A 21334-nucleotide genomic window follows, 5' to 3' on the forward strand; every position below is an offset into this window, starting at 1 on the left:
ACAGTCACTGATCATCTTTATATACAGTCACTGATCCTCTTTATATACAGTCACTGATCCTCTTTATATACAGTCACTGGTGTTTTTTATATACAGTCACTGGTGTTTTTTATATACAGTCACTGATGCTCTTTATATACAGTCGTTGATGGTCTTTATATACAGTCACTGATCATCTTTATATACAGTCGCTGATGCTCTTTATATACAGTCACTGATGGTCTTTATATACAGTCACTGATGGTCTTTATATACAGTCGCTGATGCTCTTTATATACAGTCGTTGATGGTCTTTATATACAGTCACTGATCATCTTTATATACAGTCGCTGATGCTCTTTATATACAGTCACTGATGGTCTTTATATACAGTCGCTGATGCTCTTTATATACAGTCACTGATGGTCTTTATATACAGTCGCTGATCATCTTTATATACAGTCACTGATGTTTTTTATATACAGTCGCTGATGGTCTTTATATACAGTCAATGATGGTCTTTATATACAGTCACTGATGGTCTTTATATACAGTCACTGATGGTCTTTATATACAGTCACTGATGGTCTTTATATACAGTCACTGATCATCTTTATATACAGTCACTGATGGTCTTTATATACAGTCAATGATCATCTTTATATACAGTCAATGATCATCTTTATATACAGTCACTGATGGTCTTTATATACAGTCGCTGATGGTCTTTATATACAGTCACTGATCATCTTTATATACAGTCACTGATCCTCTTTATATACAGTCACTGATGGTCTTTATATAGTCACAGATGGTCTTTATATAGTCGCTGATGCTCTTTATATACAGTCACTGATCATCTTTATATACAGTCACTGATCCTCTTTATATACAGTCAATGATGGTCTTTATATAGTCACAGATGGTCTTTATATAGTCGCTGATGCTCTTTATATACAGTCACTGATGGTCTTTATATACAGTCGCTGATGGTCTTTATATAAACTCACTGATCATCGTTATATACAGTCATTGATCATCTTTATATACAGTCACTGATCATCTTTATATACAGTCAATGATGGTCTTTATATAGTCACAGATGGTCTTTATATAGTCGCTGATGCTCTTTATATACAGTCACTGATGGTCTTTATATAAAGTCACTGATCATCGTTATATAGTCACTGATCATCTTTATATAAAGTCACTGATCATCTTTATATAGTCACTGATCATCTTTATATACAGTCGCCGATGCTCTTTATATACAGTCACTGATCATCGTTATATAAAGTCACTGATCATCTTTATATACCGTCACTGATGGTCTTTATATAAAGTCACTGATGCTCTTTATATACAGTCACTGATCATCGTTATATAAAGTCACTGATCATCTTTATATACAGTCACTGATCATCTTTATATACCGTCACTGATGGTCTTTATATACAGTCGCTGATGGTCTTTATATACAGTCGCTGATCATCTTTATATACAGTCACTGATCGTCTTTATATACAGTCACTGGTGTTTTTTATATACAGTCGCTGATGGTCTTTATATACAGTCGTTGATGGTCTTTATATACAGTCACTGATCATCTTTATATACAGTCGCTGATGGTCTTTATATACAGTCACTGATCATCTTTATATACAGTCACTGATGGTCTTTATATACAGAGACTGATGGTCTTTATATACAGTCACTGATGGTCTTTATATAGTCGCTGATGGTCTTTATATACAGTCACTGATCATCTTTATATACAGTCACTGATGGTCTTTATATAAAGTCACTGATCATCGTTATATACAGTCATTGATGGTCTTTATATAAAGTCACTGATCATCTTTATATACAGTCACTGATGGTCTTTATATAGTCACAGATGGTCTTTATATAGTCGCTGATGCTCTTTATATACAGTCACTGATGGTCTTTATATACAGTCACTGATCATCTTTATATACAGTCGCTGATGCTCTTTATATACAGTCACTGATCATCTTTATATACAGTCACTGATGGTCTTTATATAAAGTCACTGATCATCGTTATATAGTCACTGATCATCTTTATATAAAGTCACTGATGGTCTTTATATAAAGTCACTGATCATCTTTATATACTGTCACTGATCATCGTTATATAAAGTCACTGATCATCTTTATATACCGTCACTGATGGTCTTTATATAAAGTCACTGATGCTCTTTATATAAAGTCACTGATCATCTTTATATAGTCACAGATGGTCTTTATATAGTCGCTGATGCTCTTTATATACAGTCGCTGATGGTCTTTATATACAGTCTGTATATAAAGACAATCAAGGACAGAGCTTTTGAAAACTACAATCACCTCCCTGTGGTTGTTTGTCTCCACCAATCAGAGAAGCTCTTATGACTGTGAGCTCTGATGAGTTATTTTAGTCTAACTGAACATCATTCCATTAATCAGCAATTATTTTATAAAAATTGTTTCCTGTTTCAGACACTTTTTTAAAGTAAAATACAAAACTATTAGATTACTTCACTTAAACACAACAGAGAAAAACACTATTAATTGATTGATGAAAACTAATTCTGATGAATGTTGATTGATTGTTATCAACCGCTAACATTCATTAGTTGTGAGAAGTTTGGTTGATTAAAGGGGTTAGGGAGGAAGTGACGTCAGCTGTGACACAGGAGGGGTGTCCTCCACTCATACATATAAAAACAGACATTTATTGTGCCAGAATCTACTGTACATACAGAAACATACGTGTACCATGTGGTCCTTAGATACTGAGTTACAGCAGCATGTAGTGAATCATATAAAAGAATAAATGGAATGCTTTGTTCAGTAATACTGATTTGTACCATATAAAGAGGAGGAGTCTTATTAACATCTTCATCACCGCCACCACGCTGCCTCAACAACAGAGGAGGAAACTGCTCTATGACTATGTGACCACACAGGAAGTCATATGACCCTGGTTCAGGAGGAGGAGTCTGTGGCTGCGTGTCCACGTGGGACAAACAGCGTCTCCGTCTTTACGCATGCGTGTGAACAGGAGGTGTCACGCCGTGCTCTTAGTTGGCAGCTCCGTGCTGTTGTGTCTCGTCTTGCGTGACGTGCCGTCGTCTCGCGGCCGGGCCTTCTGCAGGTTGGACATGGCCGCGGTGCGCTCTATGTCGATGAGGGCGTAGAGTTCGGTGCGGCGGGTGGGTGTGGTGGGGGGCAGCGGGGAGGTGGGGGTGCGTGGCGTGTGGGGGTTGCTGCCATCCGAGGCGCCTTTGTTGCCGGTGCTGCTGTCCATCTCCACCTCAATATAGTTGAGGGTTTTTGGCGGCTCCGGGTGACCTGACAGTGGCCGCCGGAAGTCAAAGTTGAAGATAGTAGGTCCATCGGTGCGGCGCCGGGCCGTGTCCGGCCGGTGGGCACTGAGCGGCGCTGTGACATTCTCTGTGTTGACGTAGTTGTGTGAGGGCTCGAGGGTGGCTGACAGAGGGTGGGAGTAGGAGTGGTGCAGCAAGCTGTGGTGAGGGTGGTGGTTGTAGCCATTGAGCGATGGCGTCTTTAGACGACCGCAGCCATTCTCCTCCTCCTCTGTGCTGGGCTTCCTCGCCTCCCAAACCGGTGGCAGTGCCGGCAGGTTCTCATAGTCCAGGAGGGCGGTGCGTCTCTGGGCCGAGTTGTTGACATTCTGCAGGTCGGGGGTGAGGGGGGGCGGGCGGTGGCGGCGAGGAGCTGTTGATGGATTGGAGAAGGAGGAGCTGTTGGAGGGCAGAGGGGCGGGCTCTGGCTCAGCAGGGACCTCGCTGTGGCCGTTAGTCTCTTGGGGCCCCGGGGCCTCCTTCAGCTCCTGCTGCCTCTTCTCCTTCTCCATCAGCTGCCTCTGAACTGGGGTGGGGCCCAGCACAAAGCGCACGCCCTGAGGCTCCAGCAGCACCTGGGGCTCCGGCTGAGGGGGCGGGGCCGGAGGGTCGCTGCGGACCCTAGGGGGAGGCGGGGGGGGGGGGGCACTGGGACTGGGGAGAGGTGGGGCTTTCCAGAGGGGTGGTGACAGTCAGTGGACTGGGCTGGTCGTCAAGGAGACCGGTGGTGTTGACGTATGTGTGAACCTGAAAACACACACACACATATATAGACAGACACACAAACCAGAAGTTTAACGTCAGAGACATGATCAGTGTGATCAGCTCATATGTTTGTGAATAATACGACTGATCTCTCACCGCCTCCTCAGTCACCAGCAGGGGGTGTGTGGAATCCTCCCCCACCGACGGCAGACGGGTGCTGGCCACAGACGGGTGACGGGTGGAGGGGTGAGACGGAGCCTCCCCCACAGAGGGAATCCTGCTCACACCGTTAGGCACCGTGGGCACAGAGTAACCCTGAGCTGATGACACACACACACACACACACACACACACACACACACACACACACACACACACACACACACACACACACACACACACACACACACACAGTCAACAAACTGAGATGATCAATATTCTTCATCAAACTGACTGTTGTCATGGAGACAGTGTGTGTACCTGCAGGAGTGAGCACACCCTGGTGGTTGGTCTCCAGTACTGCCTCCTCCACCACACTGATGCTGTGACTGTGCATCACCTCCTGCAGCATGTTGAAGATTTCTTCAGCTCGAGAACATTTAAACGCAAAAATACCTGAAAACACAAAAACATTTTATTAACAATGACCTCATTCTTATCTGCTGTCATCACATCTGCTGCCATCACATCACACCTGTGATGTGATGGCAGCTCGCTAAATGTCAGTCACATTCTTATGTAAATAAATATACATGTAAACACAATGCGCGATTTATTTTAATTAATAAATTGCTCCCTCCTCTGACCAGCTGTGTCACAACACAATCTCATCATTACAACTTTACAATCAGTAATGTACATTTACAAAACTAGCCGTGAAATAAACAATTGTGTGTGTGTGCTCGACTCGGCCCCTTTTTACACACAAACTGATAATCACATGTATTCGGATCGTTCCGGTCACTTTAACCCTGATGCCCTGACTCTGCGCCACGTCTCGTGTAGAAGGTTTAAACGTGTTTCATAAACTCTAAGAGCGATCAAACACAAAGTAAAGATCAGTCCTGTACGTGTCCTAATAACTTGTGATCAGTGTTGGTGTTTATTGTTAAAGTGTAAAGTGAGCGCAGGTCAGGAGGAGGAAACAGACTCCGACAGAGACTCTCACACAGGACGACCGGACCTTTAATGTGCTTCTGTCCTGAAGCAGCGCTGTTCTAATTATTCAGCGGCGTAAACCCGCTGAAACTATTAATGTAGCAGAAAACATGATTACGTTCAGTCTCTGTGCAGGAGCCCAAACATTAACATGTGCTGCTGCTCCTCCTCCTACATTCTGTGCTGTGTGCGGCAACCTAACATGATGTCGGTGTAACTATATTCCAGCCACATGATTGGCTCGCGCGGCACTGTTCATGGTGTCCGTCAAAACATGGATGGAAGAGTTCTGTCGACGTTGTATTGACACGTCTTAAATTTATAGAGGAAAAGTTATATCACGATAATTATCGATATACATTCATCGCCCAGCCCTATTGGTAAGGTTTGTGTTTTCTGATGTTTAATGATTTTTCATTCCTCCTGACTTGATAAATGTTGTACTGCATCAGGATACATACAGACAGTAGATCCACATGTTTTATGTGATCAACGTGTACCTTGTCCCGTCTGGCAGCGCCGGCCGCTCTCAAACGAGAAGAGATTGGAGTCGTAGCCATAGCGCCGTAAGCAGAGGTAAGGCCACCTGACGTCGTCACGGCGGTGGGTGTGGAGGACAAGCTCTGCATCGGTCAGCTCCATCACACCAGAGCCCAGCTCGTTCCCATCGTCGTCCACGTTGATCACCTGAACACAAAGTCAAGAGACTGTCAGAGGGAGGGAGGGACAGACACACACACACACACGCTGGAGGATATATCCAAAATCTACTGTACTTTACATCCAAGTGTCTGCAAGCCCCAACATTCGTATTCGACTCGAAACGGTGTTCACCAGAAGTGGCTAAGCTAGCGGACATTAGCATTTCCGACGGTCCCTGAATGCACCTCGTAGGAACATATCCGAGGACATTAAGGCTTTAAACTTGGTGGAAATGACCTCGTTTAGAGTCAAATTTGAATGTCGGGGCTTGTGGACACTTGGATGACACCACACGAGCAGTATGAAGACATGTTATGTGTTTTTGCTGTTGGTTTTTTTACGTCTGAAGATAAGTCACTAATATTTTCAGTTGTATTGGATTCAGCTGCTACTCTGTTTACCCCTGAAACTCCAGCAGTGTTTTGTGGACTCAAACATTTCACCCATCCCTCCATCGGCATAGGGATGGGTAGATAATGAGTGAATTATCATTTTTGGGTGAACTATTCCTTTAAAAACATGGTGTTGCATCATTATATGTAGGAAGAACTCCTTTCCTGTCAGGAGTGTGTGTGTGTGTGTGTGTGTGTGTGTGTGTGTGTGTGTGTGTGTGCTTGTCTCTCTCGCAAAATGAGCATCATATTTATTTAGTTATTAATCGATGATGTTGGATCATGAATCCGGATCGTTCTCAACTCTGGATTGTCCCGGTGTGGACTGTATAATAAACGTCATATTTCTAGATATGAGAGCCGCTCCATTCAAAGTTGGATTCAAAAATCTCTTGTAATCAGACCAGGTTTTCACCGAAATCTTTGCCAATTATCTACAGTGGTTGATCATAAAACACATTATTGTATAATACCAAAGAGGAGGACAAACTTTGGGCAGTCAGACTGGTACATTTTGTTCATTCCAAATGAATTGAATTCATGGTTGAAAGATAATCAAGTGTGACCATAGTTTGTAGATTGAAGCAGCCTGAGCGTGCTTTGATGATTTATGTTCTATGTGTTATGTATTGTTTGTATAAAGTGTGCGTGTCTAGTGCATTTTATTCTTCATCAGTAGCTGTTTTTACACCTGCACAGCGACTACAGACAAATTAACCAAGATCGCTCAACTAGCTCATTTACAGGAATGTTTATTAATGAGCATTGTCCCTTTAATTTTAAACTGAATAAATAAAATATATAAATAAAAACAACTCAGATTGAAAATGACGGAGAATGACTCGGACGTTGAAGGACTGGGGCATCTCTGCTCAGACTGACCTTGAATTTACTTTGATGAGTATCTGGAACTGACTCTTTCTCTGGACAGCTTAAACAGCTACCCATGGCTTCTTCAGAGAACCATGTGACTTCTGGAGAACAGAAGGAACCTCTTTACAACCAGAGAACATGAAAGACTGTGCAGAACATCACTGGGACTGTAGCGGAACCCTCACCTAGATCCTGTCTCCAGTAGCTCGGGTTCCATCCTCAGAGCCTGAGGGAAGATCATGCTTCAGTTCATCTGCAAACATCCACAGTGGATCTGAAAAAAAACCACACAAATGTCAACAGAACAACAATGTCACAGATGTTCTCAAATACAAAACTATAAGAATGACCACATCACACGTTCTAAAATAGCGTTGGGAGATGTCAACTTAATTGGCATATGGCGATGCTGCACGCATTCATTCATTTCACATATGAGCTGTAGGTGAAATCCAGAGACTCGTCTCCAGAGCTTCTCCAGAGTTTGTGTTTCACAGCTGAACAACACAGCAGCAGGTTTTCTGCACAGACTCGTTCACAGCATCAGATCCTCCTCCTGGTTCAGGTGGAGCAGCCGGGTGCAGCAGACAGAGACAGGAAGTGACGTGTTACCTCTGCTGCAGAGGTCATGTGAAACGGTGTCAGTTACAACAAGCTTTTAGCCTAAATGTCCTAGACTGTTCTTGTCGGAGGCGTGTTTACATTATTACGCACACACCGAAAAATCGCACACCCTTTCGCCCAAGGCCACACGCAGGGTGCGCGCTCACATTGCTACGTCCGCTTTCATGGACTTTTAGGCTTAAAACACAGTGTAAATGACGTTGTTTAGAGTCGAATATAAATGTCGGGGCTTACGGAAACTTGGACGACATCACAGGAGCAGGATAGAGGCATGTTAGGTTTTTTCGGTTGTTTGTTACATCTGAAGAATCAATCACCAGTTACTTCAATTGTTTTGGATTTGGCTGCAACACTGTTTACCCCTGATCTCCAGAAGAGTTTTGTGGACTCAAACACTTCACCCCCCCCTCCATCAAAGTAGTGATGAGGGAATTTTCATTTTTCAGTGAACTATCCCTTTAAGGTCGCAACAACGTCACACATGCTCTCAAATCTAAAACTACATGAACAACAGAACGACAACATCACACATGTTTTCTAGGGCTGTTTTGATAATCGATTAATCTGTTAATTATTTTTCCAATTAGTCAATTATACAGGTTAAAAGACAAAAGCTACATCTTATCCTGTCCACCTGTATATTTGAAAAGCAAATTGATTTTCCTGTACAATGCTGTTTCTATATGTATTACAATTGATGATAATTCATGTTTCAGATAAATACAGTTTAATTGTGACTAGTCATAATCCAAGTTCAAGATGTCATAAATTTACTTTAGTTCAAAATACCTTAAATTAAGTTTGAACCAGTCAGTATGGTGTTGTAGATATCATTAACTTTAATGACTGGCCAGAATTTATGTGTAGATATCTAACACTGGAATTAAAGAATGTAATATATTAATTAATTAAAATGAAATGTAATATAATACCTGGATCACAAGCCAGTTAATATCTGGATCGTACGTGAGTTAATATGTTGATCGAATATGGAGCTTTTTTCCTATCTTTATTTACAGGGTTGTTGCACGAAAAAATCCAAGAGCAGAGGAGAAATCTGAGAGCAGACGATTCACGAGCGCACAGAAACCCGCTCGAGTGCGGAGAAGGGCTGAAGCTAGAGCGTAGGAAATCCGTGCGAGCAACAATATATCTGAGTGCAAGCACACAGTTTGAGCAGAAGCAAAGCTAATTTAAGTGCAAACTGGGGCTATTTGAGTGCAAGGGCAGGGTTTTGATGAAAAGTAATACACAATCTGAACATAAATTCAACAAGTCATGCTCTCAAACTTAAAGACCACCCTCTTGAATAAAGATAGGAAAAAAGCTCCATAATCGAACATGCGTTTGGATCGTACGCAAGTTAATATATGAATTGAAAATGTGTCTGGATTGTACGTGCGTTGATATCTGGATCGAACACGCATGCGGATCATACACGAGTTAGCATCTGGATCATAAATGAGTAATATGTGGATTTTTAAAGAACATGACATGAATGTGACATCACATCGATGATGTTTAGAGTTGTTTTAATCATCATGTTGAGTTAATGTTTGTTGAGTTGCAATGTGAACAAAAAACACAAAACAAAACCAAAACTCTTCTTCTAGATTCTTCCAAAAAGTCATATTCAATTAACTTCATATATTTTTTAATGTCCACTTCATGTAAATGTGTTAACCCTAACCCTTTACAAAGTATTTATCCAGACTATCATCTGCACATTAACATTCATGGTATTAAAAACTGACAAAAATATCAGTTCAATATTAATGATTCATTGTTCACTGAGTAAATTGTGGTCATTAAATAAACTTTTTTAATGAAACTAATTTCTTATCACGGAAGATGATTAATGTTGGAAATTAACGTTGAATATTTTCATCTGTCAATAACATTTATTGCTTGATCAGTAGTTTTTTAGTTGTTAATGTGGAAAATGTAATCAAGTTCAGTGCAGAGTAAAAATCCCTCTTTTCTTGATGAAAGTATTTTAAGTTCCTCAGTGAGTTCCGAGTTTCTACAGGAAGTGTTAATAATAATAATAATAATAATAATAATAATAATAACAACAATAACAACAGCTTCATTTAACAGCTGAAACCACCAATTGAATTATTGATGAGATTATCAGAGAACGAAAAGGTTTCAATAATGTAGATAGGACTGATTTAACTAGGACGTCACAGAGCAGCAGCTCGAAGTGACACAGTGTGTGTGTTGTGTTGTGTTGTGTTGTGTTGTGTGTGAGTCCTAGCTGTGTAATGGCAGCTAACACGGAGCTAAGCTTCAATAAGCTAAACGCTCGTTCCTGCTGATTAGCTCCGATGCTACATGTTAGCTCCACACAGCGACGCTCTCCGCCTGCTGGCTCTTCAACAACCCTGAAAACACGTCTCGTTTCACGGAGCCATACTCACCAGACACCGGCAGCGTGGTTAATCAAACCCTCCAGACGTGTCCACGGAGCGGGGAAGCAGCTTCGGTTAGTCCCGGACCGACGCTGGCAGCAGACGGAGGAGCCAGCTAGCATTAGCCGCTGCTACACCCGCAGATCCTCCATCTTTCCTCTGCGCTGCCAGAGCGCCAAAAAACAATCACAACTTGTTAGAAAGCTCTTTAAAAGCCCCGTCCGCCACCATCCAGCTGCGAACAACACCGAGAGTCCGCCCCCGGTCCTCCGGGCTCCACTGCGGCCTCACCGCCTCCGTCCAAACCAACTTTCTGGGGCTAAAAACCAAGTTTTAGACGCTGGGAGCGAGTCTCCGCTGTTAGCTGTTAGCGGTTAGCCTGAAGAGCTAAATCACTGCTGCTCAACTTCCGACACTTCACAGAGCTGCACTGCGCAGGCGCAGCAGCACAGAGAGCTCCACATAGTACTGTGAAGAGTACTAAGAGTACTGTGACAAGTACTGAGAGAACTGTGAAGAGTAATGAGAAGAGTACTGGGTATAACTCTAACTGTTATAACCAGGCTCCACTGAGACTTGTAAATTAGTCCCTGTCATTTGTTAAAATCAAATATATATATATATATCAGCTTAAATAGCAGGAGTGAGAGAATTTTGTGTGTGTGTGTGTGCGCATGTCTATCTATAGTTATAAGGCCAATTTTGATCTGGTCCTCACAAATTCAAAGGAATGTTTGAGGGTTAAAATTAGGTTTGGTTTAGGGTTAGTTATTTAGTTGTGATGGTTAAGGTTAGGGTGAGGGGCTAGGGAAAGTATTATTTCAATGAGTGTCCTCAACTATAGAGAGATGTGTGTGTGTGTGTGTGTGTGTGTGTACAGACTCCATCTCGCTCTCAGTGGGCCTCATTTACTAACAGTGCGTACACACAAATCTGTGCTTAAACCGTGCGTACGCACGTTTGACCCACGAATCTGGGATTCATCAATATGTTCGTACCTAAATTTGTTTGTACTCTGCGAACAAATTTAGAACTTCCTCAGACCATGCGTACGCACAAATGATGAAGGCCCGGCTGTCCTAGAAAATGTAAACACACCCTTTTAACTAAATGCATAGAATATTAAAACTCAATTCATTAAAAAAAAGAAATAGTGGATACACAGCAATAATTTAATTTACTGATGCATTGACCAAATGTATTAAAAAACTATGAAATTGATGCCTTTTCATCCTCATCTATATAAAAACCTGCTGAATTCATATTAATCTCTCTCTCTCTCTCTGATTCCAGAGCTGCAGGATAACAACTATTATTATTATTATTAACAATAATACTTATTACTTAATTACTACATGAAGTGTTGCTGCTATCATTAATAATCAAGAGCATCTTTACACTGTTATTGTTTTCATTATGTTCCTGGTCTCCATCTCCGCTCTCTCCCTCTCTCCTCTTGACCTTCGATGTAAAGAGCCTCGAGATGATGTATATTATGATTTGGCGCGATACAAATACAATTGAATAGAATTGAATTGAACGTGACGCTCACAGTCACGGTGTTAAGGCGACTACAGGATCTGGATTCATGATCCGACACCATCGATTAATAACTAAATACATGATTGTAAGTTTGTCATCTAAACCATAACCATCCTGTTTACAGCTGGTTACATCCCCTGAGCAAAATGCTCTAACACTGTTTAGCCCTGAGACTCCAGAAGTGTTTTGTGGACTCAAACACTTAACCCCTGACCCTAATTTATGTCACAAACATTAATGGTTGCAACACTTTCTGTATGCGTTTCAAAATAAAACCACTCCAGCGTTTCTGTTGACGGAATCCATTCTTTTGTTTAAATGTTTTTTTTATTGTGAAATATTTGCAGGAGAGGAATATTCACAGCTTCATACTGTATAGTACTGGGACACAAGGTGGAGGACCTGATTAGAATCAGTCTTGAGGGAACTAGCTTGGAGGAGGTTGATGGTTTGGAGCTAAAGGCCCGAATACAAGGGTTTCAGGGATGGGCTCTAAAGGGAGGGGGAGGCTTTCTGTAGGTTCCTTTCTACTTGTTTTGTTGCAGCAGCTCCACTGGTCTTTAACCTGAGTTCACTCACACTCCTCCGCTCCCTTCACTGGTTCCCAGTGGCTGCATCCGTTTCAAAACACTAGTACTTGGTACTGTGCTGTGACCGGATCGGATCCAGTCTACATCCAGGACATGGTCAAACGTTACAGCCCAGCCCGTCCACTCCGCTCTGCATTAGCCAATCAGCTGCTCCCTCACTGTGAGGGACAGCTGTCACTCAACAACATCACGACTGTTTCCTGTCCTGGCTCCTAAACGGTGGAACCAGCTCCACATGGACATGAGGACAGGAAGTCCTCACATCTCCCTCCAGACTAAAGCTTGGATAATAAATAAACAACTAGATTTAGTTGCACTTATGTCACTTCCATGTTGCACTTTGTAGTTTGTCTTTCTTGAAGCAAATTGTACTTTCTTGATTCTTGTTGTTCTGTTTGTTCCTCATGGTTGATGCACTGATTGTGAGTCGCTCTGGATTAAAGCGTCGGCTCAATGAAATGTAATGTGATGTTGTGGTAGTTATTTTGTCTTTTTTCACCAAAACATTTATCAGTAAAACTGTTAAATTGGGAAAGAAATATGAATGTGTTGCGTTGTATTCCGTTGTAAGTGGTGCGTCTAAATTTTGTGCTGGTGCCTCTAAAATGTTCTGTAAGAAGCATGAGTGCTACTAGTGGAAAAAGTCTGGAGAACCTGTATTCTGTAAAATACTGAAGAACCTCAAAATACTACATGTGTTATGAGGGTTGATTGATTTGAGAACAGATGAATAATCAGAGTCTGTGGTTTAATGAAGTGATTACACATCATGTATAAAAGTACATCCAGTCAACTTCCTGTAAAATCACGTGTGATGACAAAATCATTTCATGTGTAAAATATGTGGCTCAGGTTCAACTGAGAGGAGGCTGCTCTGACATCTTACAGCCACATGGGGGCAGTAGAGGATGATCATTTTCTGTGATTCATCACATGTCAAACACATGACTGATAAAGACTGATAATCAAACATCATATAATAATCTACACAGACAGATGTGTACACAGAAACATGTACAGCTCCTAAATTATCATTAAAATATAAAGAGGGATATAAAAATAGAATAGTCGTGTTTCCCTGAAGCTCCACATCTGTCGTCTTTAAATCGTCAACGTCTGGAGTTCAGCGGCTCTGCAACAACAACCAACACGTGATGATGACATGTGACACCATCACTCAGCTCTGACATCATAGCTCAGCTCTGACATCATCACTCACCTCTGCTGTAGTTTTCGTAGATGGGACAGAAAAGTTTCTCCTGCTCACTGCGAAGCTTCCTGGCTCTCAAAACGTCTCGTACACACTGGTGCAGGTAAGAGTACTGACACTGACACACACACACACACACCCTCAACATCAATTCACAGAGAGAGTGTGTGTTTGTGTGTGTGTGAGTTTATGTGTGCGTGTGTGTGGTACCTCAGTCTGCACCATGTGCGATCGATGGAGTCTCAGGTCAAACACAGAGCCGTAGATATCTAGTGTGTCCTTGGTGTCCAGCTGCTGCAGCACTCGATCCAGAACGATGAAGGTCCCTGTACGACCCACACCAGCACTGACACACACACACACACACAGTCACACTCACTCAGGTAGAAGCAGTGTGTACTTGTGTACCTGCAGTGTGTACTTGTGTACCTGCAGTGTGTACTATGTACCTGCAGTGTGTACTATGTACCTGCAGTGGACCACAGTAGGTCCTGATCCGGATCCAGTTCTGGTGACGTAGTCTCTGACGGTTCTGACAAACTGCACCAGGGACTGGGTGGTTTCTGGAACTCCATGATCAGGCCAAACCGTGAAGTGAAACTGACGGAGCAGACGAGTGACGCTCAGCTGATCCTCCTGATGAACACATGAACACGTGAAATGATGAACAGATGAACGGATGAACAGGTGAACAGATGAACGGATGAACGGATGAACAGATGAATGGATGAACAGGTGAACAGGTAAACAGATGAACGGATGAACGGATGAACGGATGAACAGATGAACGGGTGAACAGATGAACGGGTGAACAGATGAACGGGTGAACAGATGAACAGATGAAGGGATGAACAGGTGAACAGGTAAACAGATGAACGGATGAACGGGTGAACAGATGAACGGGTGAACAGATGAACAGATGAAGGGATGAACAGGTGAACAGGTAAACAGATGAATGGATGAACGGGTGAACAGATGAACGGGTGAACAGATGACCAGGTGAACAGGTAAACGGATGAACGGGTGACCAGATGAACGGATGAACGGATGAACAGATGAACAGGTGAACAGATGAACGGATGAACGGATGAACAGATGAATGGATGAACAGGTGAACAGGTAAACAGATGAACGGATGAACGGGTGAACAGATGAACGGGTGAACAGATGACCAGGTGAACAGGTAAACGGATGACGGATGAACGGGTGAACAGATGAATGGGTGAACAGATGAACGGGTGAACAGATGAACACGTGAACAGGTGAACGGATGAACGGATGAACAGATGAACAGGTAACAGATGAACGGATGAACTGATGAACAGATGAACAGAAACAGGTGAACGGATGAACATATGAACGCGTGAACAGGTGAACTGGTGAACTGGTGAACGGATGAACAGGTGAACGGATGAAAGGGTTAATGAATGAACAGTTGAACAGATAAATGGATGAACGGATGAACAGATGTACAGATGTACAGATGAACGGATGAACGGATGAACAGGTGAACTGATGAACAGATGAACAGAAACAGGTGAACGGATGAACAGATCAACGGGTGAACAGGTAAACAGATGAACGGATGAATGGGTGAACCGATGAACGGATGAACGGATGAACAGGTGAACAGATAAACAGATGAACGGATGAACGGATGAACAGGTGAACAGATAAACAGATGAACGGATGAACGGGTGAACAGATGAACGGATGAACAGGTGAACAGATGAACGGATGAACAGGTGAACAGATGAACGGATGAACAGATGAACGGGTGAACAGATGAACGGATGAACAGATGAACGGATAAACGGATGAACAGATGAACAGATGAACGGATGAACAGGTGAACAGGTGAACGGATGAACAGATGAACGGATAAACAGGTGAACAGATGAACAGATGAACAGATGAACGGATGAACAGGTGAACAGGTGAACGGATGAACAGATGAACGGATAAACAGGTGAACAGATGAACGGATGAACAGATGAACGGATGAACGGGTGAACAGATGAACGGATGAACAGATGAACGGATAAACGGATGAACAGATGAACGGATGAACAGGTGAACAGGTGAACGGATGAACAGATGAACGGATAAACAGGTGAACAGATGAACGGATGAACGGATGAACAGATGAATGGATGAACAGGTGAACAGGTAAACAGATGAACGGATGAACGGGTGAACAGATGAACGGGTGAACAGATGACCAGGTGAACAGGTAAACGGATGAACGGATGAACGGGTGAACAGATGAATGGGTGAACAGATGAACGGGTGAACAGATGAACACGTGAACAGGTAAACAGATGAACGGATGAACAGGTGAACAGGTGAACGGATGAACGGATGAACAGATGAACAGGTAAACAGATGAACAGGTGAACAGATGAATGGATGAACAGAAACAGGTGAACAGATGTACAGATGTACAAATGAACGGATGAACAAGTGAACAGGTGAACAGGTGAACGGATGAACGGATGAACAGATGAACAGGTAAACAGATGAACAGATGTACAGGTGAATGGATGAACAGAAACAGGTGAACAGATGTACAGATGTACAGATGAATGGATGAACAGGTGAACTGATGAACAGATGAACAGAAACAGGTGAACGGATGAACAGATCAACGGGTGAACAGGTAAACAGATGAACGGATGAATGGGTGAACCGATGAACGGATGAACGGATGAACAGGTGAACAGATAAACAGATGAACGGATGAACGGATGAACAGGTGAACAGATAAACAGATGAACGGATGAACGGATGAACAGGTGAACAGATGAACGGATGAACAGGTGAACAGATGAACGGATGAACAGATGAACGGATGAATGGATGAACGGATGAACAGATGAACAGATGAACGGATGAACAGGTGAACAGGTGAACGGAGGAACGGATGAACGGATAAACAGGTGAACAGATGAACGGATGAACAGATGAATGGATGAACGGGTGAACAGATGAACGGATGAACAGATGAACGGATAAACGGATGAACAGGTGAACAGGTGAACGGATGAACAGATGAACGGATAAACAGGTGAACAGATGAACGGATGAACGGATGAACAGATGAATGGATGAACAGGTGAACAGGTAAACAGATGAACGGATGAATGGGTGAACAGATGAACGGGTGAACAGATGACCAGGTGAACAGGTAAACGGATGAACGGATGAACGGGTGAACAGATGAATGGGTGAACAGATGAACGGGTGAACAGATGAACACGTGAACAGGTAAACAGATGAACGGATGAACGGATGAACAGGTGAACAGGTGAACGGATGAACGGATGAACAGATGAACAGGTAAACAGATGAACAGGTGAACAGGTAAACAGATGAACGGATGAACTGATGAACAGATGAACAGATGAACAGAAACAGGTGAACGGATGAACAGATGAACGCGTGAACAGGTGAACGGATGAACAGATGAACGCGTGAACAGGTGAACTGGTGAACGGATGAACAGGTGAACGGATGAAAGGGTTAATGAATGAACAGTTGAACAGATAAATGGATGAACGGATGAACAGATGTACAGGTGAATGGATGAACAGAAACAGGTGAACAGATGTACAGATGTACAGATGAATGGATGAACGGATGAACAGGTGAACTGATGAACAGATGAACAGAAACAGGTGAACGGATGAACAGATCAACGGGTGAACAGGTAAACAGATGAACGGATGAATGGGTGAACCGATGAATGGATGAACGGATGAACAGATAAACAGATGAACGGATGAACAGATGAACGGATAAACGGATGAACAGATGAACAGATGAACGGATGAACAGGTGAACAGATGAACGGATGAACAGATCAACGGGTGAACAGGTAAACAGATGAACGGATGAATGGGTGAACCGATGAACGGATGAACGGATGAACAGATAAACAGATGAACGGATGAACAGATGAACGGATAAACGGATGAACAGATGAACAGATGAACGGATGAACAGGTGAACAGATAAACAGATGAACGGATGAACAGATGAACGGATAAACGGATAAACGGATGAACAGATGAACAGATGAACGGATGAACAGGTGAACAGATGAACGGAGGAACGGATGAACAGATGAACGGATAAACGGATGAACAGATGAACGGATGAACGGGTGAACAGGTGAACTGATGAACAGGTGAACTGATGAACAGATGAACAGAAACAGATGAACGGATGAACATATGAACGCGTGAACAGGTGAACAGGTGAACTGGTGAACGGATGAACGGATGAACGGATGAACAGGTGAACAGGTGAACAGATGAACAGATGAACGGATAAATGGATGAATGGATGAACAGGTGAACGGATGAACAGATGAACAGATGAACGGGTGAACAGGTGAACGGATGAACATATGAACATATGAACGCATGAACAGGTGAACTGGTGAACTGGTGAACGGATGAACAGGTGAACGGATGAACAGGTGAACGCGTGAACAGGTGAACTGATGAACAGATGAACAGATAAATGGATGAACGGATGAACAGGTGAACGGAGGAACGGATGAACAGATGAACGGATGAACGGATGAACGGGTGAACAGATGAACAGGTGAACAGGTAAACGGATGAACGGGTGAACAGGTGAACAGGTGAACAGATGAACGGATGAACGGGTGAACAGGTAAACAGATGAACGGGTGAACAGGTGAACAGATGAACGGATAAACGGATGAATGGATGAACAGATGAACAGGTAAACAGATGAACGGATGAACGGATGAACAGGTGAACAGGTAAACAGATGAACGGATGAACAGATGAACAGGTGAACAGGTAAACAGATGAACAAGTGAACAGGTGAACAGATGAACAGAAACAGGTGAACAGATGAACATATGAACGCGTGAACAGGTGAACTGGTGAACTGGTGAACGGATGAACAGGTGAACGGATGAACAGGTGAACAGATGAACAGATGAACGGATGAATGGATGAACGGATGAACAGGTGAACAGATGAACAGATGAACAGATGAACGGATGAACTGGTGAACTGGTGAACGGATGAACGGATGAACAGGTGAACGGATGAACAGGTGAACGCGTGAACAGGTGAACTGATGAACAGATGAACAGAAACAGGTGAACAGGTGAACAGATAAATGGATGAACGGATCGGATGAACAGGTGAACAGATGAACAGATGAACGGATGAACAGATGAACGGGTGAACAGATGAACGGGTGAACAGGTGAACTGATGAACAGAAACAGGTGAACGGATGAACATATGAACAGAAACAGGTGAACTGATGAACTGATGAACAAATGAACAGATGAACAGAAACAGGTGAACGGATGAACATATGAATGCATGAACAGGTGAACTGGTGAACTGGTGAACAGATGAACGGGATAAATGGATGAACGGATGAACAGGTGAACGGATGAAGGGATGAACGGGTGAACAGATGAACGGATGAACAGGTGAACAGAAACAGGTGAACGGATGAACATATGAACGCATGAACAGGTGAACTGGTGAACGGATGAACGGATGAACAGGTGAACGTGTGAACAGGTGAACAGATGAACAGATAAATGGATGAACGGATGAACAGGTGAACGCGTGAACAGGTGAACAGATGAACTGATGAACAGATGAACAGATAAATGGATGAACGGATGAACAGGTGAACGGATGAACGGATAAATGGATGAACGGATGAACAGGTGAACGGATGAACGGATGAACGGGTGAACAGGTGAACGGATGAACGGGTGAATAGATGAACGGATGAACGGGTGAACAGGTGAACTGATGAACAGATGAACAGAAACAGGTGAACGGATGAACATATGAACAGAAACAGGTGAACGGATGAACATATGAACGCGTGAACAGGTGAACTGGTGAACTGGTGAACGGATGAACAGGTAAACGGATGAAAGGGTTAATGAATGAACAGTTGAACAGATAAATGGATGAACGGATGAACGGATGAACAGGTGAACAGGTGAACAGATGAACAGATGAACGGATGAACCGATGAACAGAAACAGGTGAACGGATGAACATATGAACAGAAACAGGTGAACGGATGAACATATGAACGCATGAACTGGTGAACTGGTGAACAGATGAACAGGTGAAAGGGTTAATGAATGAACAGGTGAACGGGTGAACAGATGAACAGGTGAACAGGTGAACAGGTGAACAGATGAACAGAAACAGGTGAACGGATGAACATATGAACGCGTGAACAGGTGAACTGATGAACAGATGAACAGAAACAGGTGAACGGATGAACATATGAACAGAAACAGGTGAACGGATGAACATATGAACGCATGAACTGGTGAACTGGTGAACAGATGAACAGGTGAAAGGGTTAATGAATGAACAGGTGAACGGGTGAACAGATGAACAGGTGAACAGGTGAACGGGTGAACAGATGAACAGAAACAGGTGAACGGATGAACATATGAACGCGTGAACAGGTGAACTGGTGAACTGGTGAACGGATGAACAGGTGAACGGATGAAAGGGTTAATGAATGAACAGTTGAACAGATAAATGGATGAACGGATGAACGGATGAACAGGTGAACAGATGAACAGATGAACAGATAAATGGATGAATGGATGAACGGATGAACAGATGAACAGATGAACGGATGAACAGATGAACGGGTGAACAGGTGAACTGATGAACAGATGAACAGAAACAGGTGAACGGATGAACAGATGAACAGAAACAGGTGAACTGATGAACAGATGAACAGAAACAGGTGAACTGATGAACAGATGAACAGAAACAGGTGAACGGATGAACATATGAATGCATGAACAGGTGAACTGGTGAACTGGTGAACAGATGAACAGAAAAATGGATGAACGGATGAACAGGTGAACGGATGAAGGGATGAACGGGTGAACAGATGAACGGATGAACGGGTGAACAGGTGAACAGGTGAACAGAAACAGGTGAACGGATGAACATATGAACGCATGAACTGGTGAACTGGTGAACAGATGAACAGGTGAAAGGGTTAATGAATGAACAGGTGAACGGGTGAACAGATGAACAGGTGAACAGGTGAACGGGTGAACAGATGAACAGAAACAGGTGAACGGATGAACATATGAACGCGTGAACAGGTGAACTGGTGAACTGGTGAACGGATGAACAGGTGAACGGATGAAAGGGTTAATGAATGAACAGTTGAACAGATAAATGGATGAACGGATGAACGGATGAACAGGTGAACAGATGAACAGATGAACAGATAAATGGATGAATGGATGAACGGATGAACAGGTGAACAGATGAACAGATGAACGGATGAACAGATGAACGGGTGAACAGGTGAACTGATGAACAGATGAACAGAAACAGGTGAACGGATGAACAGATGAACAGAAACAGGTGAACTGATGAACAGATGAACAGAAACAGGTGAACTGATGAACAGATGAACAGAAACAGGTGAACGGATGAACATATGAATGCATGAACAGGTGAACTGGTGAACTGGTGAACAGATGAACAGAAAAATGGATGAACGGATGAACAGGTGAACGGATGAAGGGATGAACGGGTGAACAGATGAACGGATGAACGGGTGAACAGGTGAACAGGTGAACAGAAACAGGTGAACGGATGAACATATGAACGCATGAACAGGTGAACTGGTGAACTGGTGAACGGATGAACGGATGAACAGGTGAACGGATGAACAGGTGAACGTGTGAACAGGTGAACAGGTGAACAG

General features: G+C 43.0%; 2 protein-coding genes across 8 annotated transcripts in view; both read right to left on the reverse strand.

The window, feature by feature from the left end:
- Window positions 1-2696: 2696 nt before the first annotated feature.
- LOC117762647 (fibroblast growth factor receptor substrate 2-like) lies at window positions 2697-10708 on the reverse strand. The gene is given in 8 exon segments (XM_034587140.1): window positions 2697-3988; window positions 3990-4096; window positions 4211-4374; window positions 4535-4669; window positions 5713-5899; window positions 7189-7280; window positions 7365-7453; window positions 10227-10708. Coding segments are annotated over 6 exon segments (1596 nt in total). The 5' UTR covers window positions 7255-7280; window positions 7365-7453; window positions 10227-10708; the 3' UTR covers window positions 2697-3051.
- A 2355-nt stretch (window positions 10709-13063) lies between these two features.
- Window positions 13064-21334, reverse strand: part of LOC117762631 (receptor-type tyrosine-protein phosphatase beta-like) — a 35407-nt gene continuing 27136 nt past the window's right edge. For 5 of the 7 annotated variants that reach the window (XM_034587098.1, XM_034587099.1, XM_034587101.1 and 2 more), the window contains 4 exons: window positions 14029-14195; window positions 13770-13905; window positions 13569-13677; window positions 13064-13481 (listed from right to left, as the gene is read on the reverse strand). In XM_034587098.1, coding sequence (XP_034442989.1) covers window positions 13459-13481; window positions 13569-13677; window positions 13770-13905; window positions 14029-14195 — 435 coding nt within the window. In that variant the 3' untranslated portion in view covers window positions 13064-13458. Of the gene's footprint in view, window positions 13482-13568; window positions 13678-13769; window positions 13989-14008; window positions 14196-21334 lie in introns of those variants that run through there. The other 2 variants (XR_004614027.1, XM_034587102.1) reach the window with 2 other exon arrangements.

This window comes from Hippoglossus hippoglossus, chromosome 6, assembly GCF_009819705.1.
Source record: "Hippoglossus hippoglossus isolate fHipHip1 chromosome 6, fHipHip1.pri, whole genome shotgun sequence".
Classification (NCBI taxonomy): domain Eukaryota; kingdom Metazoa; phylum Chordata; class Actinopteri; order Pleuronectiformes; family Pleuronectidae; genus Hippoglossus; species Hippoglossus hippoglossus.